Raw genomic sequence first — 24,090 nt, 5'->3', positions numbered from 1 at the left:
CCACTTTAAGCTCCATTCTCCAGACAGTCAAAGAGAACTACTTTCAGGCCACTCTCTTATGTGTGCATTCCTTAGAGACACACCTCCTTCTCTCACTCCCAGTGATCCAGCATTTCCCTACATGGGCCTTATCAATGGCACTCAAGGTCTTAATGATTGCAGCCCTTAAACACACTAGACCAGGGTTTCTCAACCAGGGTTCCGTGGCACCCCAGGGTTCCCCGAGAGGTCACTAGGGGTTCCTTGGGAGATCACAATCTATTTAAAAAAATTATTTCAAATTTGGGCAACTTCACATTAAAGAGATACGTTTCATTTCTTTATTTTTAGTTTAAGAACACTTAAACTAATGCATATATACTGGCCTATCCATGAAACGCATGTAATAATTTTGTACCTTCTGTCCTGTATTTGAGCCTGAATGTGCCCAAGGCCTGAAAAATATTTCAAGGGTTCCTCCAGGGTCAAAAGGCTGCACTAGACAGGGGAGTTCAATATTCTTACCTGGAAGGCAGTCCTTGACTTGGAAGGACTAGGAGATAGGGGCGTATTCATTTAAGAGGAATGGATGTGTATTCCACCAGGATAAGGTTTCTAAGCCATATCACTGCTTCATGCCTTAGATCAATTTCTCAATTCTGTGGAGCGCAACAGATTGCGCTCTCCTGTTTCTGCCTGGTCCCAGCACACCCAAGCTGGACATCCAGAGGACTCAGAGGATGTACATCAAATATACATTAAAACAGGTAATTGGGCAGACAAGTTTTTTGCTCCACAATTAACACATGGGTTGAAAACTGCCTTGTCCTGCGTTCATCACCAGCTACCTGACTCTCTAAGAAAAGTCAGTGGCTAGAATGGATAGCTTTGAGTCAGAATTACCTACCTTTACAAAGCATTAAAAACAGATCAGTTTGTCTCTTCGGATACCAATTTTGGCCACACTGGATCACATAGAGTGCTATAGGCTATTATATTGACCCACCTTAGGAATACTGCTGCAGTACATTCCATTTCATTTGGCTTGTCTTAAATAGACACAGTGGTTGGACTTCCCATGAAGTTCCTTTCTGGTCACCAGGAGATGGACCAACAGCCGCACCCTATTTAGTAGATGAAGAGAGTATCAGTGGCCCAGAATGTAACTTTATTAACTGTGGTATGCTATTTTGTGTGTCCTTCCATTACCGTATGTTTTAGTGGAACCTACCATAGTTCATTGTTTCGTTTGTTGTTTCAGTGGAATAGACAATAAATGGGTTAAGCCACACTCAGTGGAGGTCAGTGCAGGCCTTAAGCCCTACCTTCTAGCCAGAATTGATATTAACCCTTTCCTGTTAGGTTTGTCATCTGGTGACTAGGAAGATACTCCATAGAAAAGCCACCGTTCTGGAAGTATAGCCCATTCTTCCTTTTTAAAAGAACGCAAGAATCAAACGCTTTCTGTTTTAACTCAGGACTAAATATTTGGGAAATACCAACACGGAACGTTTTAGATAAAAATAGCTTTACTATATTCCAAACTGTGTGTACTTTCCTGATTGGCCGTCAGGGTCCTTTTGATCTGAAGTGGGTTTTGTGGGTTTTTAGGAACGTTGTTGTTGTACAATAATACGGCGTTAGTTAAACATCTTGTAAATTCTCCCCACACACTGCTTAGAAAAAGGATTTTTTGCCTTTGTTTAAGATCCTCCATTTCACCCCATCACCAGAATTCTGTTCCTCCTGTATTTTGATGTATCACTGTCCCTGGGCATCCACTAAGAACAGCTTAGCAACCCACCCACAGAGTTCCTTGAAGCATACAATTTCAAAATTGCCCTTGTAACATATGATTCTATATGCAGATTCTAACTTTAATCAGCTGTAGTTATTTTTATGAACTATTGTTTATGAAGAGATAAGCATTTTTTTTGTTCTGTTAATTTCAATCCCCTTAAAAGTTTATTTAATTTCAATCTTTCAGCATCTTTTCCAACAATGTTTCATTATGTAATCCACATGACTTTGGAATACTGGAGCTATTCAAAAGAATTCTTACAATGGCATTTCTGCTTAGGCCCTCCCCAAATGGAAAATTATGTAGGGACACATAAACAAATGAACTAATAGCAAAAAATAATTACTAAGCAAGAAATAAAATAATTATCTTTTCATATTGGTTCCAAAGAAAACTTAGCCGAACCAAGTGATATAACTATGTTTGTGTTTAGGCTACCAGGATTTGTAGAAGATCTATAAGAGCTTTTTAGAAGAAGACCTGTAAGAGACTAGTGTATGTTCCTCATAAAGATTTGGGATCCACTTTCATTTGACTACAGTTTGTTGCAGAGTTTTAACTGCTTTTTCTGTAAAGTTTCATTGAAGAGGAAAGACACTGCTGAGAAGTGGCCAAAAATAATGCAGTCTAATTATCTTGATCTTGTCCTCCCTCTTTTTGGGGGGAGGAGGGGCAAGGCTCCATTTATTCCACAAGGCTCAGCACCTTGACAGTGCATTCATTATTGCAGTTATTTAAAGGAAATGACTGCTTCAAATCTTAAACATAGACAAGTCTATAAAGAAGCCATCTTTCTACACTCACTAATAACCTGTTCTTTCAGATTGTAGAGGTTTCCTTGTGGATACTGATTGACTGCCCAGATCTATATTGATTTTAGGTTTCTGTGCTTCAGTTGGTACGGATTTAAGCAGCTTTCAGCAAAAATATCAACAATGTCAACAGCATATAAATTGACATGTAAATAAATAAGCACATCTTAATAACATCAATTCTACCTTAACCTCATCAGATCATGATTATATACTATATTAATAGTGCAGCCAGTCACCTCAAGTGCAGCTAGTTCTCACACCCCAACCTCATATGCTGGAAAACCAAGGTTTTTAGCTTCCTAAATATCAGGAATGGAGGTACAGGTCCACCAGATGGGAATTTCTGCAGAAAATGCTTGCCTTTAACTCCCTTCTCACCTTCTCATGTGGGGTAGGAATTCCCGGCAGTTGTTCTGGTTTTCCCTAAAATTTCTCTGCTCCTCTGGCTTTTATCAGCAAAAGATGATAAAAGCCAGAACAGGACATGGATTTCTAAACATTTTATTTTGTAGGGTTACTGGTTAAAGCTTAAAACATTTTGGATTTTCCCAGTTGTGAATGAGCATCCTTCAGAATGATGTCTGTTAAATAAAAGTTAATTCTTTTAAAAAAAAAAATAATACAAAGTCTGCTATAAAAATCATTCGTGGTACAAGTATCCGTCATGATGTTCCACTAGAATTATCCTCTTCGTCTTTTTCATAGCGGAAGTACATTTCTCCGACAGTATTTATTAGATGCAAAACACCAGTTCTGTTAACATTGAAGAATTTCAGTGCAGTCAAAATGCTGGTTCCCTTTCAAAGCATGGCTTGCAGATTGTGATCTAAGCCAGAGAACCTGTCCTGCTTTTTTCTTCCTATCTGGCATTAATTGTGTTTTGTCACTGCATGTAGATCGTGCTCAAAACTACTGTTTCAAGCTGCAGCAGTGGATAACCATATTGATATTAAAGCTGTGATATTACAGGTAGTCCTTGCTTAATGACCATTTGTTTAACGACAGCCTTGGGAAAAGTGCTTTACAGCCTGTACTCACACTTACAGCCATCGCAAAGTGTCGCACTACCCCGGCGGTCACATGACTGCAATTCAGGCACTTGGCAGCCGGCTTGCATTTACGACCAGTTTGCAGCATCTTGCGATCACGTGAAATGATTTGCGCCCTTTTTTGCCAGTTTCCAGCAAAAAACGTCCAGTGGGAAGCTGGATTCGCTTAACAACTGTTGTAAAAAACAGTCGTAAAATTGGGTCCAGTCATGTAGTGACTTAATGACCGCACCGCTTAACAACCAATTTTCTGGTCCCTGTTGTGGTCGTTAAGTGAGGACTACCTGTAATGGGAAGGAACCCATTGGGGGAGATGGGCAGCGACATTAAATTAATTAATTAATTAATTCCTGTCTGTTTGACCACCTAGCTGCTTTCAGACTGACAAGCCAGGGAACCCCTGTAACTTTTTCTGCTAAATCCCTGTGCAGTTTGAAACTTGTGTGCTCTGATTGTTTTTCCCCTCCAGGACCATGGCAAGTCCAAGAACAAGGAAGGTTCTTAAAGAAGTGAGAGTGCAAGATGAAAACAATGTAAGTCGTTTGGTTTACCTTCTTAGCCACACACGATTAAGCAGCAGTGAATCAGCTTCAGCTCACATTAGATAATTAATGTGTATGGTTCTTATATTACCATACAAATTACTGGACCAATTTGCCACAAAGTATTGGTCCTGATGACTAAACTGCTTGATTCATGCTTGTTTGCAAGGCTATTTCTGAAAACACCAAATTCTTCTTGTTTATAAACACTGACAATCTATTTGTTTTAGTTCTGTTAGATACAAAGTAGTCCACAGCCACAGATAAAACAACAACCATCCCAGTGCAATAAGAAAATAAGTTTGTAACTGGTGTTCACCCTCACTTAAGAGTAAGTCTTATTAAAATAAATCAAGATCTGTTTCTGAAGAATGAACAGGATTCATGTGCAATAGGACTGAGCTGTAAAATAAATTTTAAATAGTAGGATCAGAAGTATTTAGTATCCAGGATGCTCTCCTCTACCTCCTTACTTGGAAATAAACACCATTAAGGTCAGTTTGCATTTACAGTGATACTGTGAGAACAGATATAAACGAATTTAAAAGCCTGAAGTCTGTCCTACTTGTTGGAAAAACAGCAAGGCCAGAGGCAGGATGAATGTTCCGTATTTGGAGAAGCGCCATTAAAAAGATTAAAAGGAAGTTTTAATCTTCAGAAAAGTTTCCCTGGAATAAAGTGTTTTTAAAAAGGTCTGTCAAAGCACTTTATCCTTGAAGGACATCTGCTTTGGAATGGGTGAATTTGAAATACTTGAACTAGTGTAAGTTCGGCTTACCTTCCATTTTTAATATGAACCATGGATTCTCTGTATCCCACTGAATGACCTCCTGGTACTACTACGGAGAAAATGTCTGAACGAGCAAAGAATTGCTATGAATGTGTGGAACGACTAGTAAGTAGGAAGAGTGGAAATAATCTCTGTGTGGGTGGCTTGAGCTAATTATATACCACATTTAATACATATCCTATAAGTTACAATTTGATAATATGCGTTCCTGAATACTACCACTGAATTTCCTGAGGAATGTACACCGGCCCTGAAAGCGTTAATGGGGCACGAATACTTCATTGTTCTAGCATCAGCCTTCCTGCTAACCAGCTGAACAATTTCTTCACGCTTCGCTTTCTCTCATCTATCATTAACTGTGTTTTCGTTCTAATTTTTTGAAAATGTCACATTGATTTCCTGCAGCTCCCCCCCCAGATTTCCACAGATGCTTCCTTGATCCCCGCGCCAGAACTGTTTTTGATACGCAAGCAAAGCAGGCATGGCGCAGGCGGCCCAGAAACTCGGCCCACGTTTGGAAGCAAGCCGAAGCTTCAGATTTGATGCGGCTAAATCGGTTCCAGGGTTTAAACTGTAGGCCGTTGTCGTCTGCCCTTTCAGCGCAGTGCGCGTGTGCCTGTTCGTTTCTCAGTCTTGAGCATCAGTTCCATTTTGCGTAGTGTTACCTGGCCTGAGGAGTACTGATTTCCAGGATAGGAGGGTGATCGGGCTGCGGCATCTGTCACCCCATTGATGGCCAGCGTGCGTCCCTCCTGAAGTTGCACGCTTGGCGGAAGAGGATGACCATTCCGTGCAGGCGTGTCCTGATCCCCGCTTCTCCAGCTTCAGCTCTCACGTCTTCATGGCAGTCTCATACGGAGGTTTCAGGGTTTCATAACCCATTTCTTTCAGAGCACTACATCAAAGTTATTAGCATTTTTGCCAGTGCTAGTGACGCAGTGTATGAATAGTGTATTTTCAGCATTTGTTCTAAAATCTAGAAACCTGAGCCAAAAATTCCACACGGAGGACGTTCTACGCTCTTATTTTAGATGCTTGTTGCAGGTAGTCCCCGACATCTGACCACAGTAGGGTAGGGCCTGGAAAATGTGTTGTTAAGCAATGCTGTCATTACGCGAGACATCACGTGACCACACCCGACCCTACATTTTTGTGGCGTTCGTTAAGCAAATCACTGAGGCCACTAAGTGAAGCATGTGGTTGTTAAGTGAATCACACAGTTCTCTCTTGATTTTGCTTGTTGGAATCCAGCTGGGAAGGTCGCAAATGGCAATCTCATGGCCCAGGGATGCTGCAACCATTGTAAATACATGGCAGTTGCCAAGTGCCCAAATTTTGATCATGTGGCCATGGGGACGCTTGACAGTCATAAGTACGAAGACTGGTTGTAAGTCACTTTTTCCATTGCCACTGTAACTTCAAACAGTCACTAAACGAACTGTCATAAGTTGAGGACTATCTGTATCTTCTTGTTCAGTATAATCATTTACAGCGCAATGCTAATCCAAACTATTCTGATCCTGCCACTGATAAAGCTTTACTCTTCTGGGTCTTATCTAAGCTTGTCATTGCCTTCCTCCTCAGGATTAATTTCCTCTAGTTCATTGTTGACCTTCATTAATACTTGAGTTGAAGAAAAATGATCACTTTCACTTCTTTGAATCAGCTTTGTTCACTAAACATTCTGGTTGATGTTTCCTTTTTTTAATGTTTAATTGAGTTTTTTCACTTTCCATTTTTGCTTTAATAACGAGCTCTTCTAAATATTTCAGTTAACAAAGCAGTAATGCATTATTACTGTTTCAACCTCTAGTTTTGATTTCAGCTGTGATTTCTTCTAATCCTTCCATTCTTACAAGTTAAGTTAAATCTGGGAACAATATGCATTGTCATTTTAATCTCTTCCCTGTTCTGAATCATTATTTTCCAACTAATTTTTGAGGGTGGCATCTTGTCCATTGTAAACATTTTTTTAGAAGAACAATTAGATGTTCCGGCATATCCATTAGCTTTAACGTGTTCCATAGCTTGGCATGATCTATACCAGTGCCTCAAACTTGGCAGCTTTAAGATTTGTTGACTTCAACTCCCAGAATTCCCCAACCAGCATTCTGGGAGTTGAAGTCCACACATCTTTAAGTTGTCAAGGTTGAGAAACACTGATCTACACAATTAAGGACCTGAGCTAGTCAGTAAAAATAAAGTCAGTAAATAAAATTTTAAAAGATAAACTTCCTTTTTTAATTTGCTTGCTCTCTACATTATGCTTCTTGGTGTTAGCTATATGATTTTGTGTCCCTCTGCCTTTTCTGAAATCTCCTATTAGTTTGGCATTTCTCTTTCCACGTATGGCTGTATTTTTTGTAAGATCTTTATAATTGTGCTAATTTTTCTTTCTTCAGTATGGGCATACACATCTTCAGTCTTCTGGCCATGTAGCCCTGTGCCCTATTTGTTGATACAGAACTGTTGGCACTTTAACAGCCTTTTCTCATGGAGCTTTAAGCAGTTCAGCGAATATTTTGTTTGCATTAGGTGATTTGCTATTCGACAGCTGCTGTGTGGTTTTCCCTGTTTCGCTTTTTAGTGCAGTTATTCTCTACAGATATTTCTATCATTCTCTAATCCTGTTTGTAAAAAGTTTTAATAATATAACCTTTTTGGGTCTTCATTTATCACATTTTGCCTCTTATCTTCCATGATTACCCTTGAATATTCCTAGCTGTACATTTTCTTTTGATTTCTCATACCTTCTTTAAAAACTATCTTATCGAGATAGCTTTCCATGTCGTGTCTTGCTAGGTGTTAAGCTAAGTCAGTGCTCTTTCTTATTGCCCAACACTTTCATCTTCCATCTTTTCCTAACTATTGTGATATTTTTTTCAGAAAAACACTTAAATCTTTTTGTCTTTGAAATTCTGGGAATACTTTTTCTGTTTCCTTGATTTATTTGCTGCGTTTTCTTTAGGAGCTCAAGGTGATGCAGTATGCTCTTTCCTCTGTGAGGTAGGTTGGGCTGAGTGTGAGTGACTGGCCCAAAGCCACCAAGGGAGCTTTGACAATTGAGGATGGACCTGTCCCTGGGTCTCCCCAGTCCTAATCCAACTTCTTAATCATTACATCATGGGCTTTTTTTTTCCTGCATTGGTTCCACAGCATCTCTTGTCTCTTTCCATTGTTCCTCAGATTCTCTCTCACTCCGTTAAGTGTACAGAGTCAGTTCCTTAGACTGAACTTCTGCTCTGACCACATGTCTTCTAGCTCAGATCTTGCCTGCTGCCTTCAGTGGTCTAGTTTTAACCCATATGTGATATAAAATTAAATAATTCATAGTCTGTTCCAGAATCTTCATGTGGATGTATCCTGGCTGATTGGATTAGATGTTCCATCTTCTGTTTCCTATTAAATTGTCAGTTTGATTCTGATGGTGTCCAGATGTGTCTGCTTTTATGTTGTTCGAAGCAGTTTTCTGCTATAAACATTGAATTCTCTTCACAAAGCCTGTTTCCTTCATCATCACATCTACCCAAACAACAACAACTCCATCATATCATCATGTTCATTAGTATTATTTCCCACCTATACTTTGTACCACTCAAGGTGGCATATGTAATGCTCCCACCTCCCATTTTCCATACAACAACAACCCTGAGGTGGATTGGGCTGAGAGAGAGTGACTGGCCCAAGTCACCCAGCCAGCTTCTGTGGTTGAGGATGGACTAGAACTCATGATTTCCCAGCCACATCACCTTAACTATTACACCAAATTGTCTCTCTGTCCCTCTCTCCCTCCATATCTTCTCGTAATTCATTACTTCATGATGGTGGTCCCCTGGGAGGGTCTTGAGCTATGTTAATAGACAAATCTAAGCTTGATTTCTCCTAATAGCATTTTTATGAACAATGCCTGCTACGCATCTAGGGTTCCCGTGGAAAACTCAAATTCTCTTTGTTTTTTTCCCCTTCTCTTTGCAGGTTTGTTTTGAGTGTGGTGCATTTAACCCCCAGTGGGTGAGTGTGACCTATGGAATTTGGATCTGCCTGGAGTGCTCAGGAAAACACAGAGGCTTGGGGGTTCATCTGAGGTTCGTCACTGATTGCGATAATACGTCTGCATCAGTAATACAACAGAAATGTTGCTTACTATTAATTCCATTGTTTTTATTTATTTATGGAAAAGATTTATATGGCTGCCCATCTTATGTAGCATAACCCTGGGTGGGTTAGAAACAGTAACAGAAACAATGAAAACATAAAACCAGCGCCAAAACTCCAGGCATCCCCCAAAACAACACACCCTTTACATCTCCAAACCACTTTACTGGGCTCCATCCTCACTCTACCCAAGGCTTGTGGGAAAAGCCAGGTCCTCAAGGCTTTTTTGAAGGCCAGGAGGGTGGGGACCTGCCAGATCTCAGGGGAAAGGGAGTTCCAAAGGGGAGGCCCGCTACTGTGAAGAGGTGCTGCCTAGGTCCTGCTAGATGGCAACAGTTAAGGGAAGAGACCTGAAGTGTGCCCACCCTCCTGAGCTGACGGAACAGGCGGATACCCTCAGGGAGAGGCAGTCCCGTAGGAACCTGGCCCTAGACCATTCAGGACTTTAAAGGTGATAACCAGCACCCTGGATTGTTGTTGGTCATGTAGTTATTTGATAGCTATTACTTTCGCTGTTGGTAACAAAGTCCCAGCTGATTCTTCAGTAGCGTTCTAGCTGGCAGTGATCACTTAACACCATCTTTATGGAACTGTGGACAAAGGAAAGGTATTACATGTATCAGTGATACCTGGCCAGATGAAGAAGTGGGTGTTCCCTTCACAGATCTGTCCAGCCAGATTTCTCTTGCAGGACTACCTTCGTCCTGTTGTTTCTGCCTGTCCCACCAGCTCTAGTAGAAAGGACACGCTCCAGGTCCCTTCTATTAAACAAAGTCATCTTGTTGAACCCTGCCATCATACCCTCTCCGTGGCAGCACCTGCCCTGTGTAACAGCATCTTGGATGGCCTTTCCCAAGGTATTGAAGACTCAGCTGTTTTCCCAGATATCTGGGCCAGGGAGGAGATGAGCTTTGCTATTGTTGATGGTGAGTGGGGTCAGCAGTTCATTCTTGAGTGCTGGGTGTGTGTGTGTGGTATGTTGGCTGGTGTTTTAACCTTGTAAGCCACCCAGAATTGCTGGGAGTTGGGCGGCATATAAATTTAAGAAATTATTACTATTACTATTATTATTTAAAATGTTTTACATCAATCTTGACCCTAGATCAGGGAAGATGGTGTGGCAGTTGTTTACTGGGAGACCCTAGTCTTTTGAGGAACACTGTTCTGCATGTGGTCACATGCAAGGCCTTGCTCATGGTGCTGGGCCAAAGGGACATGCCGTGAGTGCTCCTATTGGACCGTCCTCCCAGCTGCATGGTAGCATCATTCACTGGGCTGCTTGATCACACTGCAGGGGTGGTTGTAAGTTTGCCCAGATTATGAATAGAGGCATACCTCGTTTTATTGCGCTTTGCTTTATTGCGCTTCGCAGATACTGCGTTTTTTACAAATTGAAGGTTTCTGGCAACCCTGCATCAAGAAAGTCTGTTGGTGCCATTTTTCCAACAGCAAAAGGCTCAGATGATGATTAGCATTTTTTGCAATAAAGTAAAAAATTAAGGTATGTAAATTGTTATTTTTAGACATAATGCTGTTGCACACCTAATTGACTACAATATAGTGCAGTGTTTCTCAACCTTAACAACTTTATGATGGGTGGACTTCAACTCCCAGAATTCCCCAGCCAGCCATGCTTAAATCCACCCATCTTAAAGTTGCTAAGGTTGAGAAACACTGGTATGGTGTAAACATAACTTTTATATGCACTGGGAAACCATAAAATTTGTGTGATCCACTTTATTGCAATATTTGCTTTATTGCGGTGGTCTGGAACTGAACCCGCAATATCTCCAAGGTATGCCTATACTGGGTGATTTCAACCTCTCCACTCTGGCATTGGAGGCGGCCCCCGAGTTCATTATTTATTATATTGATTTATATAATATATTACTTATATTGCCCATCTTGGAATCACAACTCTGGGCAGCAAATTCATGATTAAACAAACCAACAGAACAAGAATAAATAATTCTGAACAACAATAACACAGTGGCACCTGAGGACAATCAAACTCAAACCACATAATCCCAGTCATTAAAAAAAAAAACCACAATGACAGGCTCACCCAACCTACAGGCTCAGGGGAACATCCAGTTTTTCAAGGATTTGGGATTTTCCCAAGTAAACATTGGTCTGACTCATGTGACAGGTCACAATTAAGATCTGGTGTTCAGCTAGGAGTGGATGTGTCATGCTCTGGTTCTGGGCAAGTTTTCCATTAGTCCACTGTCATAAACAGATCACTTCCTTGTGAGAATAGGGTCAATTAGAGCTATCAACCTCTGTAGGGAGGAGGGCCCATTAAGATGGCCCACCCAGACATCTGATGGATCTCGCAAGCTTCTTTGCAGTGCTTGGGGATTTTCCCAGTGTTCTGGGGAACTATTCTGTTGGGCAGCTTGTTGACTTCTGGGGACCCAGTATCTGGAGGCTCTCAGTGTGTGGATGGGGAAAAACAGGCTCTGAATCAATCCGAACAAGTTGGACTAACTGTAGATTTTAAGGCCATCTGATTCCAGGATGGCACCACCTTTGACTCTTGATGCTGTTAAGTTTCCTCAGAAAGAGCAGGCTTACAAACGGAGAGTCCTCCTGGACTCTCTGCTCCTGCTCTATGCTCAGTTGGAGACTATGGCCAGAAAGGCCTTTGCACAGCTTCAGCGACATGCCTGGAGCAGGATGCCTGAGATGTGGTCACTCATGTCCTTATCTCTAGATGACATTATTGCAACTTGCTCTACATGGGGCTTGAAGACCACCTGAAAACTTCAGCCGGTCCAGAATGCAGTGGCATGCATGCTCAGTGGTCAGGCACAACACTGCCATGGTACACCTCTGCTGCAGGAGCTGCACTAGTTAAGACTTGGTTTCTGAGTGCAAGTCAAGGTGCTGGTTGCTGCCTTCAAAGGCGTATATGGCTCAGTTTCTGTCCATCCTATATAAGCAAACAGGGAGCATCCGCTAAGAATCCCATCCCACTGGGTGGTGGGGTGGAAAGGGGCTGAGCAACAGAGCTGGTGATGTTATTCACCTTCCTTTCTGTCCTGGCTTCCCCTCCGTTAGTCTGTGGGGTAGCTTTGCTCGAGTGCGAATTCAGTTCCGCTGTGCTCTGCTCCAAGAAGCCTTTGTTTCAATGCTGATTACTCTACCGGTATAATAAGAAGCCGCTGAATTGTGACTTTCAGTTTTGTGCGCTCTGTTACGATGGACAAATGGAAAGACACTGAATTGGAGAAAATGAAGGCTGGTGGTAACCTTAAATTCCGAGAGTTTTTAGAGTCTCAAGATGACTATGATCCTTGCTGGTCCTTGCAAGAGAAGTACAACAGCAGAGCTGCAGCCCTCTTCAGAGATAAGGTAAATCCAGTTAAGCGTAATTTCGGCCTCCTTGGACCTTGATTATTTCGAAACCTCAATCTATGATTCTGCATTTCTGTGAATGTTAACCTGTCGAGATGTGAAAGAGACTGATCTACAACATCAGAATTTCTCTATTTTAGCTTCTGCAGCATATAATTTTTGACAAATAGAACACTCAGTTTAGTTTAGGTTATTAGGAAGGGTGTGCATGAAACAAAAAGAAAGTGTATTGTTTCACACTCAAAACCTTAGTTTCGTGCTTGGAACACTTAAAGTGCACCCTTCCACATTTTGAGTTGGAAATCATTTGCACGTCCCTACTCAAATCTACGCCACTCGAAACAGCCACGGTTTGTTTCGTGTCAAAATAAAACTCAGCAAAATGCAGGACTTTCATTTAGTTCTCAGAAAAAGCCAAAACAGCTGTTCTGGGTCCGCAACATTTTGCAGCCACAGCGTTTTGCATATCCCTAGATATTATTGAAGAGTGTCTCTTTTTCTGGAAAGTAAGGGTGCCATGTTCACTGTTTCCATGCGCACTGTACATCGTAACGTTTCCCATGCCATGGCACTGACACGCGTTTCTGTTGGGAGGGAGCTGCTGTGAGACCTTGTGCCAAGCTCTGTATCTGTGTTCATTACAATGGAATGTGTTTGGGTTGTTTTCTCCGCTCAAGGACTTTTCCTGCAGACCATCAGAAGCCGTTAGGAGCACCTGGGATTGTGGACTTGGGAAGATTCTACGGGGGGAGGGATCTCGTTTGCACCGAGGGTTTTTAGTTTGAATTTGGCGCGCTTTCATCATTCTCAGCTTTCTCTGTGATCCTGCATACTATTCTTTAATAAATCAGATATCTTTGTGATCCTGCTCATGAGTCTGATGGTGTTTAGAATAGGCGACCCGTACAAAGGGCTTTTTCTGAGGGTAGTAAAAAAGTGAACGTGGCTGTGTTTTGTCTGCACTTGTTCCATTTTTGCAGTTCTGCAAACTTTCATTGCCTGCCCAAATAAACTATGTGCCGTTTATTGAACCATAAAAATAGTGTTTGTCTTCCAAGGCTAAGTGGTGAGGACCTGCAAAGATCAGCATTCCTTGCGGCTCATCTGGAATTGTCAGGAGCATTCTCTTCTCGAAATTCACCCAGGCCTCCTTGCCATTAGCATTAAGGCATTCTGACTGGGCCTATTTTTATTTTTCTCTTTCAAGCTGTCTTAACTGATGGCTGTGGTCACCTCGTGTCTTGAGTATCAGCAAGCCCATGGCTGTTTCCCTGACCCAAGCCCTTAGGACAGAACTATGTGCCCCCTTGCCATTTCTTACTCCCTACGTGGCTGCTGTCCAAGCACCCAGCATGAAAGGGGGAGCGGGTTGTGGGGCATATATGCCTCCCAGGACTTCCTTTGTGCTCCCAGGACCCTCAAGAGCAAGCCAAGTTGAATATTTTAGATCTGTTTTGGGAAGAGATAGAAGGGTGAGGAGCGAATTAGTGCCTAAAGAGCCCATTTGCTGTAGTGGTCCAGAACCAGATCCAGAAGATTCTGGATTCTAGTCCCGCCTTGGGCATGAAAGCTGGCTGGGTGATCTTGGGCCAGTCCCTCTCTCTCAGCCCAAGAGCCAATCAGGCGTGGTATGAGAGTTCTAGTCCCGCCTTAGGCATGAAAGCCAGCTGGGTGCCCTTGGGCCAGTCCCCCTCTCTCAGCCCACGAGCCAATCAGGCGTAGTATGAGAGTTCTAGTCCCGCCTTAGGCACAAAAGCCGGCTGGGTGACCTTGGATCAGTCCCTCTCTCTCAGCCCAAGAGCCAATCAGGCGTGGTATGAGAGTTCTAGTCCCGCCTTAGGCCTGAAAGCTGGCTGGGTGACCTTGGGCCAGTCCCTCTCTCTCAGCCCAATTTACCTCACAGGGTTGTTGTGAGGAAAATAGAAGGAGGAAGGAGTATTAGGTATGTTCGCCACCTTGAGTTGGCACTGTGTGTGTGTGTATACATGTACACATACACAGGCTGAAGAAAAATATCATCCTCATCATCAAACCCGTGCACCAATAGTAATATAAGAACAATTTTCTCCAAATTGGCCTATTAGTCTTAATGGGATCTCAGGAGTAGATGCATTTTGCCACTTAAGAAAAGAGAGAGAGTCCCAACATGTTGGCTGTACCTACTTGCATTGATAACATCTTAGTGTCACTGGCCAGAGCCCCAGGCAGGACAGAAGGAGGAAATCTAGACTCAGACTAGAAAAAGTTGCCTGTCTCTATCTTAGAACAAGAGTCTGGGACATTTTATAGGTCTTAGATGCCAATCGTATTTGACCCATCCTGTTCCCATGGCGCTAAAGGAAACAATTTGTTTATTTAAAATACTTTTTTCTTTAGGTGGCCATGTTGGCTGAAGGTAAAGAATGGTCTGTTGAAACATCTGCTGCTCGAAATTGGAGTCCTCCACAGCCCAAAGTTGCTTTGTCTTCGGCTCATCGGTAGACACTCCTTTGTTTTGCTTATATTTTAAGGCTATAATTTTAGCTACCGAAACAATAATTTCAGGAATACAGCTGAACGTTAAAGAGTGTGTATGTATGTGTACGTTGCAGCTTTATATCTCTTGCTCTGTTCTCCAGCAAGGGTTTGCCATTCACTGGTTGTCTCCTGAACAAAAGGCAGAATATAAATCTGACAGACAAAACAAGCAAATTAACTGAAAATAGATGCATTTGTGAGCAAAGGGCAGATTTGCCATGTCTGCTCAGAGAGATTTCGTGTGTGCGCCCAACTTTGCATGCAGCCTTCCTAGGTTAGTAGGGTTGCAGTTTGCATGATGCAGTATGAGACAAGAAACCTGCACTTACAATTTATACGTTTTGTCTTTTGTATGATTTCATTTTTATGTTGTTGTTTTCGGCAGAAGCTCTGTGGGGCAACCGCAGAATGCTGGTACCGCTTCTGATAAAGCATTTGAAGACTGGTTAAATGATGAAGTTGGTTCCTATCAAAGGTAAATATTTTATATGGAATTCAGCAAAAGGCCTTGAAGAACCTTTTATTTTATGCCTCAAGTCAGTTTTAACTCAGGGTAACTGCCTGAAGAAGTCCCTGCAGTTTTCTTGGCAAGGTTTTTCAGAAGTGGCTTGCCATTGCCTGCTTCCTAGGGCTGAGAGAACGTGACTGGCCCGAGGTCCCCAGCTGGCTTTGTGCCTAAGGTGGGACTAGAACTCATGGTCTCCTGGTTTCGGCCTTCACCACCACACCAAACTGGCTCTCACAGCACTTTAAAGACCAGCAAATGTATTTTGATTATAAATCCTTCCTTCCTTTTGTGTTCCAATTCAGCGGCCAAGAGAATCGCTATGTGGGGTTTGGGAACACAGTTACTCCTCCCAAAAAGGAAGATGACTTCCTCAATAATGCCATGTCTTCTCTCTATTCAGTAAGTAGATGTTTTTCGTAAGTGTGCTAATTTAAGATGTTGCTTGACTTTGCTGTCATTTCTAATATTTTTTAAAATAAGAAAGTTAGGAATCCTAGTATGATTGGATGGTTTTACTCCTGTCTGAAGTAACAGTTGAAGAGATTTACAGTTTTAGATTATTTCAGTCATTAGAGTATAATCTTGAAAAATGAAGAACTGTATACTGGGAATTGGTTGGATAAAAGCGTGTGAATGTCTTTGATCGTATATATACTTTTCTAGCATCCAATCAAAAATGATAATTTACTCCTATGTTACTGATCTTTTTTTTAGTTTACAAGGTTGTCATATTTCATCCCCTATTATAAGATTGCAATATAACAATATTTGTGTTAACTGAGGGACTGTGTCTTGGTGCTGACCTTTCTTACTTCTATATAGGGTTTTCAGTAAATGCTGACTCAGTAGCTGGGTGCGTGAAATGGAAAATACATTTCAAATAACCCATTGCATTCTGATAAACCGTTTCAGACCAGATCAGAATATTTCATTCAGTTCTGGATTTTGAACAAAACACAATTTAAAGGGATCCCAGGATGATATTACAGGGCAAGGAGGACACGGCTGGTGCAGATTGTCCTCTTCCTCCTATTTAGCATGGTCTGTGCACCAGATCCTGGTCTTCTTACCACCTTCACTGCCTCCCCTCCTCTCTCCCCTTCTGGCTGCCATTGCTGAGAACTCCATGCAGCATCTCTCACTGGCCCAACTGCCCTTCCTGATCTTCTCTGCACCTCTCTCTTCTCTTCCTCTGCGGCCATCAAGACCCACACCTACTTGGCCAAGGAAAACCTTCATCTGTGTTTTTTTCCTACTTTCAAACCCGCCCTCCCCTCCACCCCCCCAGCACTTCTGTCCCAGAAAGCCATGTTTTGGTCTGTATCTGACACAAATATCCCCTTTTGTTCCCCAGACTGACCAGAACATATTTGTGCTATATGCACTCAAATATACTCTAAAGCAGTGTTTTTCAAACTTGGCTGGGGAATTCTGGGAGTTGAAGTCCACACTTCTTAAGGTGCCAACGCTGCTATAAAGCTTTGGAAGGGTGAAAACGCTGCTGCCTGCAGCTGATCTGGGCCAGCTAAAATGAAGCAGAAGTGAAACCAACTCTTCCTTCAGGTTTCATTCTGTGTCAAAAAGTGCCTATAAAAGCGACTCTGGGTGGCTTACATTACATTAAATTCCCTTTGATTCATTTGCAAATTTCCCAGTTCTGTCTTAAGTGCATGGACTCTGCACCAGTGAATAGCTGTGGCTACGTTTTGTGCATTCCAGTTACAGACTCATGTCCAGATGTGTAAGCTAGGTGCTTTTAGACATATTGCATATCAAAACAGTGTCTCCATGAAGCAGGATTACTGCCTTTCTATCTCTCTCTCCAGGGATGGAGTAGTTTCACATCTGGAGCAAGCAAGTTCGCTTCTGCAGCTAAAGAGGGTGTAAGTAAACATTCTGACTGGCAAATGGATCTATTCATTTTATTTTCTGATGGATTTCTTATATAAACTTTTTTTACAGGAAGAAGTCTCATAAAAACGTTAAGAGTCATAACTAATAGCCAAAAACTAATGCTAGTCTTCTGTCCCCCCATATATTTTGGGTCAGCTAAATTTGTTAAATATGTCTTGGCATTACAGTGATTTTATCATCTCGGGTTTTGGGAAATCACTGGCCACATCTGCATGGAATAATAAGCTAGATTTGTAACATACATTTGTGCTTCTATATATTGCACATGTAGGCTTCTATATAAAGTGCATTCCTGTCCATTTGACTCTTAGTTTAGTAGATGCGGGTGAAGAAATGAGAAATGCCTTGTCTGCCATGCCACCTGAACGTGGCTGTCCTGACTTTTTTCTCACTACAAACCAGGATTCATAAACCAGACTGAACCTGAACTCTTTAGATATGTAAATGGAGAAGCAGGCTAGGATCCTGAATTCAGATCAGATGCTAAGCAAGCCATTCCTGATTGATGTAACCCATCACATCATAGGAACCAAGCAGCAGTCAATCGCTTGCATGCATAAGAATTCAGTTTATTTACAGGAACCTGTATATACCAGAGTTGTCTTATTCTGTATGAATGCCACCACTCCAGTGAAACTCTTAGAGGGCCGTGCTTTTGTGAATGGTACTGATTGCAGCTGTCAGGTGAAGCAAGAGCTTGTCTGAATCCTTCCTCAGAGAAGGGTTATCTTTTAAAATACCTGCCACTGAATGCTGTAAGCAGTGGTAGTCCAACCCATTTTGCCGCATAAAGCAGAGTCCAAACTGCATGTCTCTTCTGCAGGACCAAAACTTGTTGCACTGATCAGATACGGTTTTCGTCTTCATTTAGTTTTCCCCATCCTACCCACATATTTAAAGAGCTTCCTTTTAGGAAATACAAAACATTCTGGAAAGGACCATCTAGGCCAGTATTCCATTTCCAACAAAAAACTAGTGTTTCTCTCAAAACAAGATCTTGACATGACTGTGCACATATCTATCAGTAGGTTCTTACATTCCAAAGTATGTCACCTTGGCTTGTGGACATTTTCTATCTAATTTTTGTAGATTTATTTCATCTTTTAAAAAGCTGTTATTTTTGCTTTTCTAATCATTTTCAAAAAGCATGTTTGGGAATGGCCAAGATGTTTACAGATAGCTGACTTCAGGAGAAATTGTAATGTTAAGTGGCCTTGAATAACCAGCCTACATTCTTTTCATGCATTGCGTTCTGGTATCTTTTAGACCATCTGCTGTTTAAATGTAAAATTGCTTAGGTATTTCATTGCAATATTAAGTAAGCATGGTTCTGACAAATGTGTAAAAATATTGCTTAGACTAGTGTTTCTCAACCTCGGCAACTTTAAGATGTGTGTACTTCAATTCCCAGAATTCTCCAGCCTGCCATGCTGGCTAGGGAATTCTGGGAGTTGAAGTCCACCCATCTTAAAGTTTTCAAGGTTGAGAAACACTGGCTTTCACTGTTAAATGTGAAGGCTCACAATGAAAAGTTATAAAACTTGTTGTTGCCCGCCAAGAATATTATTACTGAGATGATGTCTGTAATAATTGCACTTATATCTACCATCGTACCTTGCATTTTCTTGTTTTTGCATCTGTGTGTTCTCTGTTTTTTCCCTTATAGCTTTCAAACTTGATAGTTTCATAAGATTGTTTCAGAAGGTATGAAAGGTGGTCAGCCTAATAAAAAATAAAGGAATTAGTAGAATATGTTTGGGTAGTGTTAAAAACCTCATGCAAGGATGGACTCTAACAACACATAATTTGGGATCTGGGGACATAGTTGCTTCCAGTTCCTTCAGGTGGTAGGAGTTAGGTGTACTTAAAAAAAAGTTTAAAAGAATGTTAGAATTTGCAGAGTGTTTGAATTTTTGATCTCCAAAAGGACACATGAGATTGAAATAAGCCAATTCTGCTTTTGTCAACAGGCTACCAAGTTTGGGTCTCAGGCAACTCAAAAGGTAACTCTCACAAACTACTCAACGCTAAAAACCTTTTCTTAGTTCTCTTTTCCTTGCAGTTTGATTTCCTGAATCTTCTAACATAGATCGCTATGTGCTTAGTTAAATAGCAGATGAAAGCAAGGGGTGAACCCATTGACTTTTTAGCTGCCTAGTTAGTTACTTGCTGCTGTCTTGAACCATATCTATAGTGTCAGTGAGAATCTGCTTTGTTTTTGCCCTTAGCATCAGCTTGTGTTAGCAGTAAATCGTACAGCCAAGTTTCAGGCCGTTGGAATAACCCAGTACGTCAACCTTGTTAGACTTCGGTAGCAAGGCACGCCCTATTTCTTATCCTTTCCAAATGCAGCTGGAAGCAACTTTCCACAGCTTATTCGCTGTATCCTGGGACTTCTGGTTGCAACAGGCTGGATGATAACTCTTTGGTTTGTATTATGTATGTTTCCTGTGGTGTTTCCAGCCCCTGTATTTGGACAGCAGTTGTAAGCCCTGCAGACTGTGGACAGCAGTTTCTAAGCTGTGTAGCTTGCTGGTATCCATCAAAGCTACATCTTGTGCAAAAGCAGTCATTGGATGTATAGATAGATACGATAGATAGATAGATAGATAGATAGATAGATAGATAGATAGATAGATAGATAGATAGATACAGTTGTAATCGAAATTATTCAACCCCCATTGCAAATCAGGTTGATTGTCAAAATGTACAGACTTTCAGCTGTTTGCAATGAACAAATCAAACAAAAGCAATTGAAGTAGCTCAACACAACGAATGCTTCAAGTGGTGTCCCCAAAGTCAACTGAAAATGCAACTTATCATGCCTTCTCCAGTCTCGAAATGATTCAACCCCCCTGAATAGAATCCATCACAACAGCACACATACAGTATGCAAAACAGTTGTTGTCTCAAGCACACCTGATGCAACTAATCAAGGACTTCATGGGTTGCACCAGGTGTGCTTGAGCTGGAACACATGAAATACCTGAAGTGGCTGGGGGTTGGTTGTGTTGGCAGATTGCTGGGAAAGCCTTTGGCCCAGGAGAGATCAGAAAAGTCACACACCAGGCATTTCTATAAAAATAATTTTATTTACAGAAAGCAAAACAAAAGCAAAACATATTTAAAGGACTTGGCTCTCAATGAGAGCAGCCTGGCTTACTACATGCCTGCACAAAAGGAAAAGAGGAACTAACAAGCAGTCGGGGCAGGTTCCTCCCCCCAGGCGATGCAGCCATCAAGCACGTGAAAAGGAGACAATCAAATTCAACCTCTTCACCCGGCCAAAATGATTAGTTACTATAGCAACCTTAATCTGCAGTAGGAAACATTAACACTCCCCTTTTTATACTACAGATTAAGATGCAAACCAATCTTCTTTGACAACTCTGTATGTCTTTCCATTCACATTATTTTAACATTATCTCCCCTTTGGTTTAACAGAAAGCTACCATCCTCCTCTCTGTCTTTTTCCAAACCTAGGTTATTTGTCACAACTCAAAGGCTTTTTAATATGAAATGGCTTTTCATGTAGGCTTCAAAATCAAGCCTTTGTTTTTCTGTTGATGTGAACAGCAGCAAATCATCAACATAAATGTACAGATACATACAGCCTTGTTTGTCCTTCTTCATATATACACATGGATCTGCTTTTCCTTTTTCAAAACCAAAATTCTGCAGTTTTTCATCTAATTTTTGGTTCCAGGATCTAGCAGCTTGTTTTAAGCCATAGATTGACTTCTGCAGTTCACAGACTAGATTCTCCCCTTTTTCATAGCCAGGGGGTTGCTGCATGTATAATTTGTGGTCTAAATCACCATAGAGAAATGCAGTTTGAATGTCATAGTGGTTAACTGACATTCCCTTGAGTGCAGCAACTTTTAACAGTAATCTAATTGATTCACCTTTAGTAACTGGTGCAAAAGTCTTGTCAAAATCTAAATCTTTCCTTTGAGTGAACCCTTTTGCAACCAACCTTGCTTTATATTTTTGGATTTTGCCATCAGCATCCCTTTTCAGTTTGAAAAACCACCTACAACCCAGACAGCGTTCATTGGGAGGTAGATTTACCAGTTTCCATGTTTTATTTTCTTTCAAGGATGCTAATTCCTGTTGTATGGCAGAATGCCAATTTTGTGCAATCTCAGGTGGTAAAGCATTCACTTGTTCTAAAGACTCAGGTTCCGTGAATATGTGAAAAGCCTTTACTGTTTCAGCCTGAAAGCATGATGGAGGAACGCCTTTATTACTCTTCTGAGATCTACGAGGTAATACAGGGCTTACATTTTGACTCCTATCACTTTCCTGAGAAGCATCTGTCTCATCAGACAGATCTTCAGTTTGCTTTTCTGGTTTAATGTCCTCATCAGGCAAAAGATCACCATCAGCAAGTCCTTGCTGTTCTCTTGTGGTGGTCAGATCAACTGGAGAGCTAGAATTTAATCTCCCCCAGTTTTGTTCAGCAAAAGAAGCGCTTTTGCTAATTATCAATTTCTCTCCCATTATGAACCTGTAGCTCCTCTGGCTTTGTTCATAGCCAACAAAGATGGCTTTCTTTGTTGTGGGGCCTCCTTTCCTTCTCTGTTGTTTTGGAATATGAACCCATGCAGTGCTACCAAACACTCTAAGATGGTTTACCTTTGGTTTCACACCATAAAACAAATGGAATGGAGCGTCCTGAATCACAGAGTTATACAATCTGTTTTGTACATAACAAGCAGTAGATATGGCCTCTCCCCAATACTTAAAAGATAAATGTGAATCTTTAATCATGCATTCCATCGCATTTTGCAAGGTTCTGCCCTTTCTTTCAGCAACACATTTTGCTGAGGGGTGTAAGAGTTAGAAAGAATTTGTTCTATCCCCTTTTCCACTAGGAACCTTCTGAATTTGTGAGAAAGGTATTCTCCTCCTCTATCACATTGGAGTGCAGATACAGGCCTAGGGAATTTTCCATTTGCCCATGTCACAAAACTTTTAAATTTCTCAAATGCCTCATCTTTATGTTTTAAGATGTGGATAAATGTGTATCTTGAGAAATCATCCATGATGGTCATTGCATACCTTGCTTGTCCAAGACTTGGAGCAAAAGGACCAATAATGTCAGAGTGTACAATTTCCAAAGGTCTAGTTGTAACTCTGTCACTGTGCTTACTCACAGGAGCTTTTAGTGTTTTGCATTCTTTGCAAACTACACAGTCTAAGTATTTGTCACAGGGTTTTATCGTTAGGTCAGCACACAGCTGTGGCATTTGTGCTATATACTTGAAATTAGCATGACCAAATCTCCTGTGCATCAGGTGTACACATTGGTCACGATATGGAGTGTTGCCAACTGCAGCCTTGCAGCTTGGCTTCCTTGCATTTTGCACAATGTACAAGGAGTCTTTTAACATACCAGTAGCACACAATTTCCCATTTTTACGTATCTCACAACTATTTTTCTTAAATGTTATGATATACCCTGTTGCAGCCAATTGTGCCACAGATAAAAGGTTTGATTGTAAATTTGGCACATACAACACACCTTTTACAGTTTCTCCTAAGCAGGATAAATACAAGTCACCTTGTCCCATAATTTTGGTCACAGACCCATCAGCCAAAGATACACTTTGTCTTTCAGTTTTAGACAGTGACACAAAAGAGCTTTTACAATTACATAAATGACAGTTGGCCCTGGAATCTAACACCCATACATCAGAATTACCCTTCTCAGCAACCTGTGCAATTTGGGTTGTCTGAAGAGCCTTCTTCTGTGTTGCCCTTGTGTTCTTCTTTGTCTTTCTACTCTTGGTTCTCAAGGCACAGTCTTTCTGCAAATGACCAGCTGAACCACAGGTGAAGCATCGCTGGCTGGCTAGTGCTGTGGCCTCAGCTTCCTTTCCCTTTTTTTCCCTTGTTTTCTGGTCTTGCAGCTTTCCAGAAGAGATGGGGGGGATCTTTCCTCTCTCTTCTCCCATTCAGCGAGTAAGCGCTGTGTAACATACGATGGGGTGAGGTCTGTTTCAGGCATAGCCTCCAGGGAATAAATCAGTGTGTCCCACGTTTCATTTAGTGAGGACAGGAGGATGTATGATTTTGTGAGAGGTGTAAATTCCATTCCTCTCTCCTGTAACTCAACAAACAGCTGCTGAATATAATGCAGGTGCTCAGGAAGGCTATCTCCTTCTGCAAGGTAGGCTTTGTACAGCTTTTTCATCAGGGTAACTTCACTCCCTGCTGTTGCCTTTACATATAAGTCTCTCAAAGCGTCCCAAAGTTGCTTTGCAGACTGCATGCCTCGCACGTGGACTAGCTGATTGTCCTCAACTCCCAGGATAATGGTGGCTCTAGCCCGCTCATCCTGTCTCAGCCATTCAGCACTGGGATTTGGGGGGGTTTGCTCACCAATTGGCAGCCAAAGATTCTCTCTGCGAAGATATATCTCCATCTCCAGGGCCCAATTCAAATAGTTGGTCTCTGATAGGCGCTCCAGAGGCATCGCTGAGGGCTGGGAGGTAGCCATGGCTTCTTCCTTCTTTTGCAAGTCACCTCAGCTGGCTTCTGTGTCCTGTAGACCCGCAGTTGATGGAAAATCTCCAGGCGGCTCCAAAGAAAATCTTCACAGGTCTTTGCTACCTACCTTTAAATTGTGCATGAGGTGTGGAGCTGATCTCTCTC

General features: G+C 41.7%; 1 protein-coding gene across 1 annotated transcript in view; it reads left to right on the top strand.

Moving 5' to 3' along the window:
* Positions 1 to 24,090, top strand: part of ARFGAP1 (ADP ribosylation factor GTPase activating protein 1) — a 42,274-nt gene that overhangs the window by 5,790 nt on the left and 12,394 nt on the right. The window contains exons 2-9 of the mRNA XM_063296937.1: positions 4,114 to 4,177; positions 8,952 to 9,061; positions 12,317 to 12,488; positions 14,868 to 14,968; positions 15,394 to 15,483; positions 15,819 to 15,915; positions 17,343 to 17,399; positions 19,401 to 19,433. Of these exons, the coding sequence (XP_063153007.1) occupies positions 4,118 to 4,177; positions 8,952 to 9,061; positions 12,317 to 12,488; positions 14,868 to 14,968; positions 15,394 to 15,483; positions 15,819 to 15,915; positions 17,343 to 17,399; positions 19,401 to 19,433 (720 nt within the window). The 5' untranslated portion in view covers positions 4,114 to 4,117. The remainder of the gene's footprint in view (positions 1 to 4,113; positions 4,178 to 8,951; positions 9,062 to 12,316; positions 12,489 to 14,867; positions 14,969 to 15,393; positions 15,484 to 15,818; positions 15,916 to 17,342; positions 17,400 to 19,400; positions 19,434 to 24,090) is intronic.

Source organism: Candoia aspera, chromosome 3, assembly GCF_035149785.1.
Source record: "Candoia aspera isolate rCanAsp1 chromosome 3, rCanAsp1.hap2, whole genome shotgun sequence".
In the NCBI taxonomy this organism is placed as follows: Eukaryota; Metazoa; Chordata; class Lepidosauria; order Squamata; family Boidae; genus Candoia; species Candoia aspera.
Note: the sequence above shows the minus strand (reverse complement) of the source record. Positions and strands in the feature narration are given on the sequence as shown.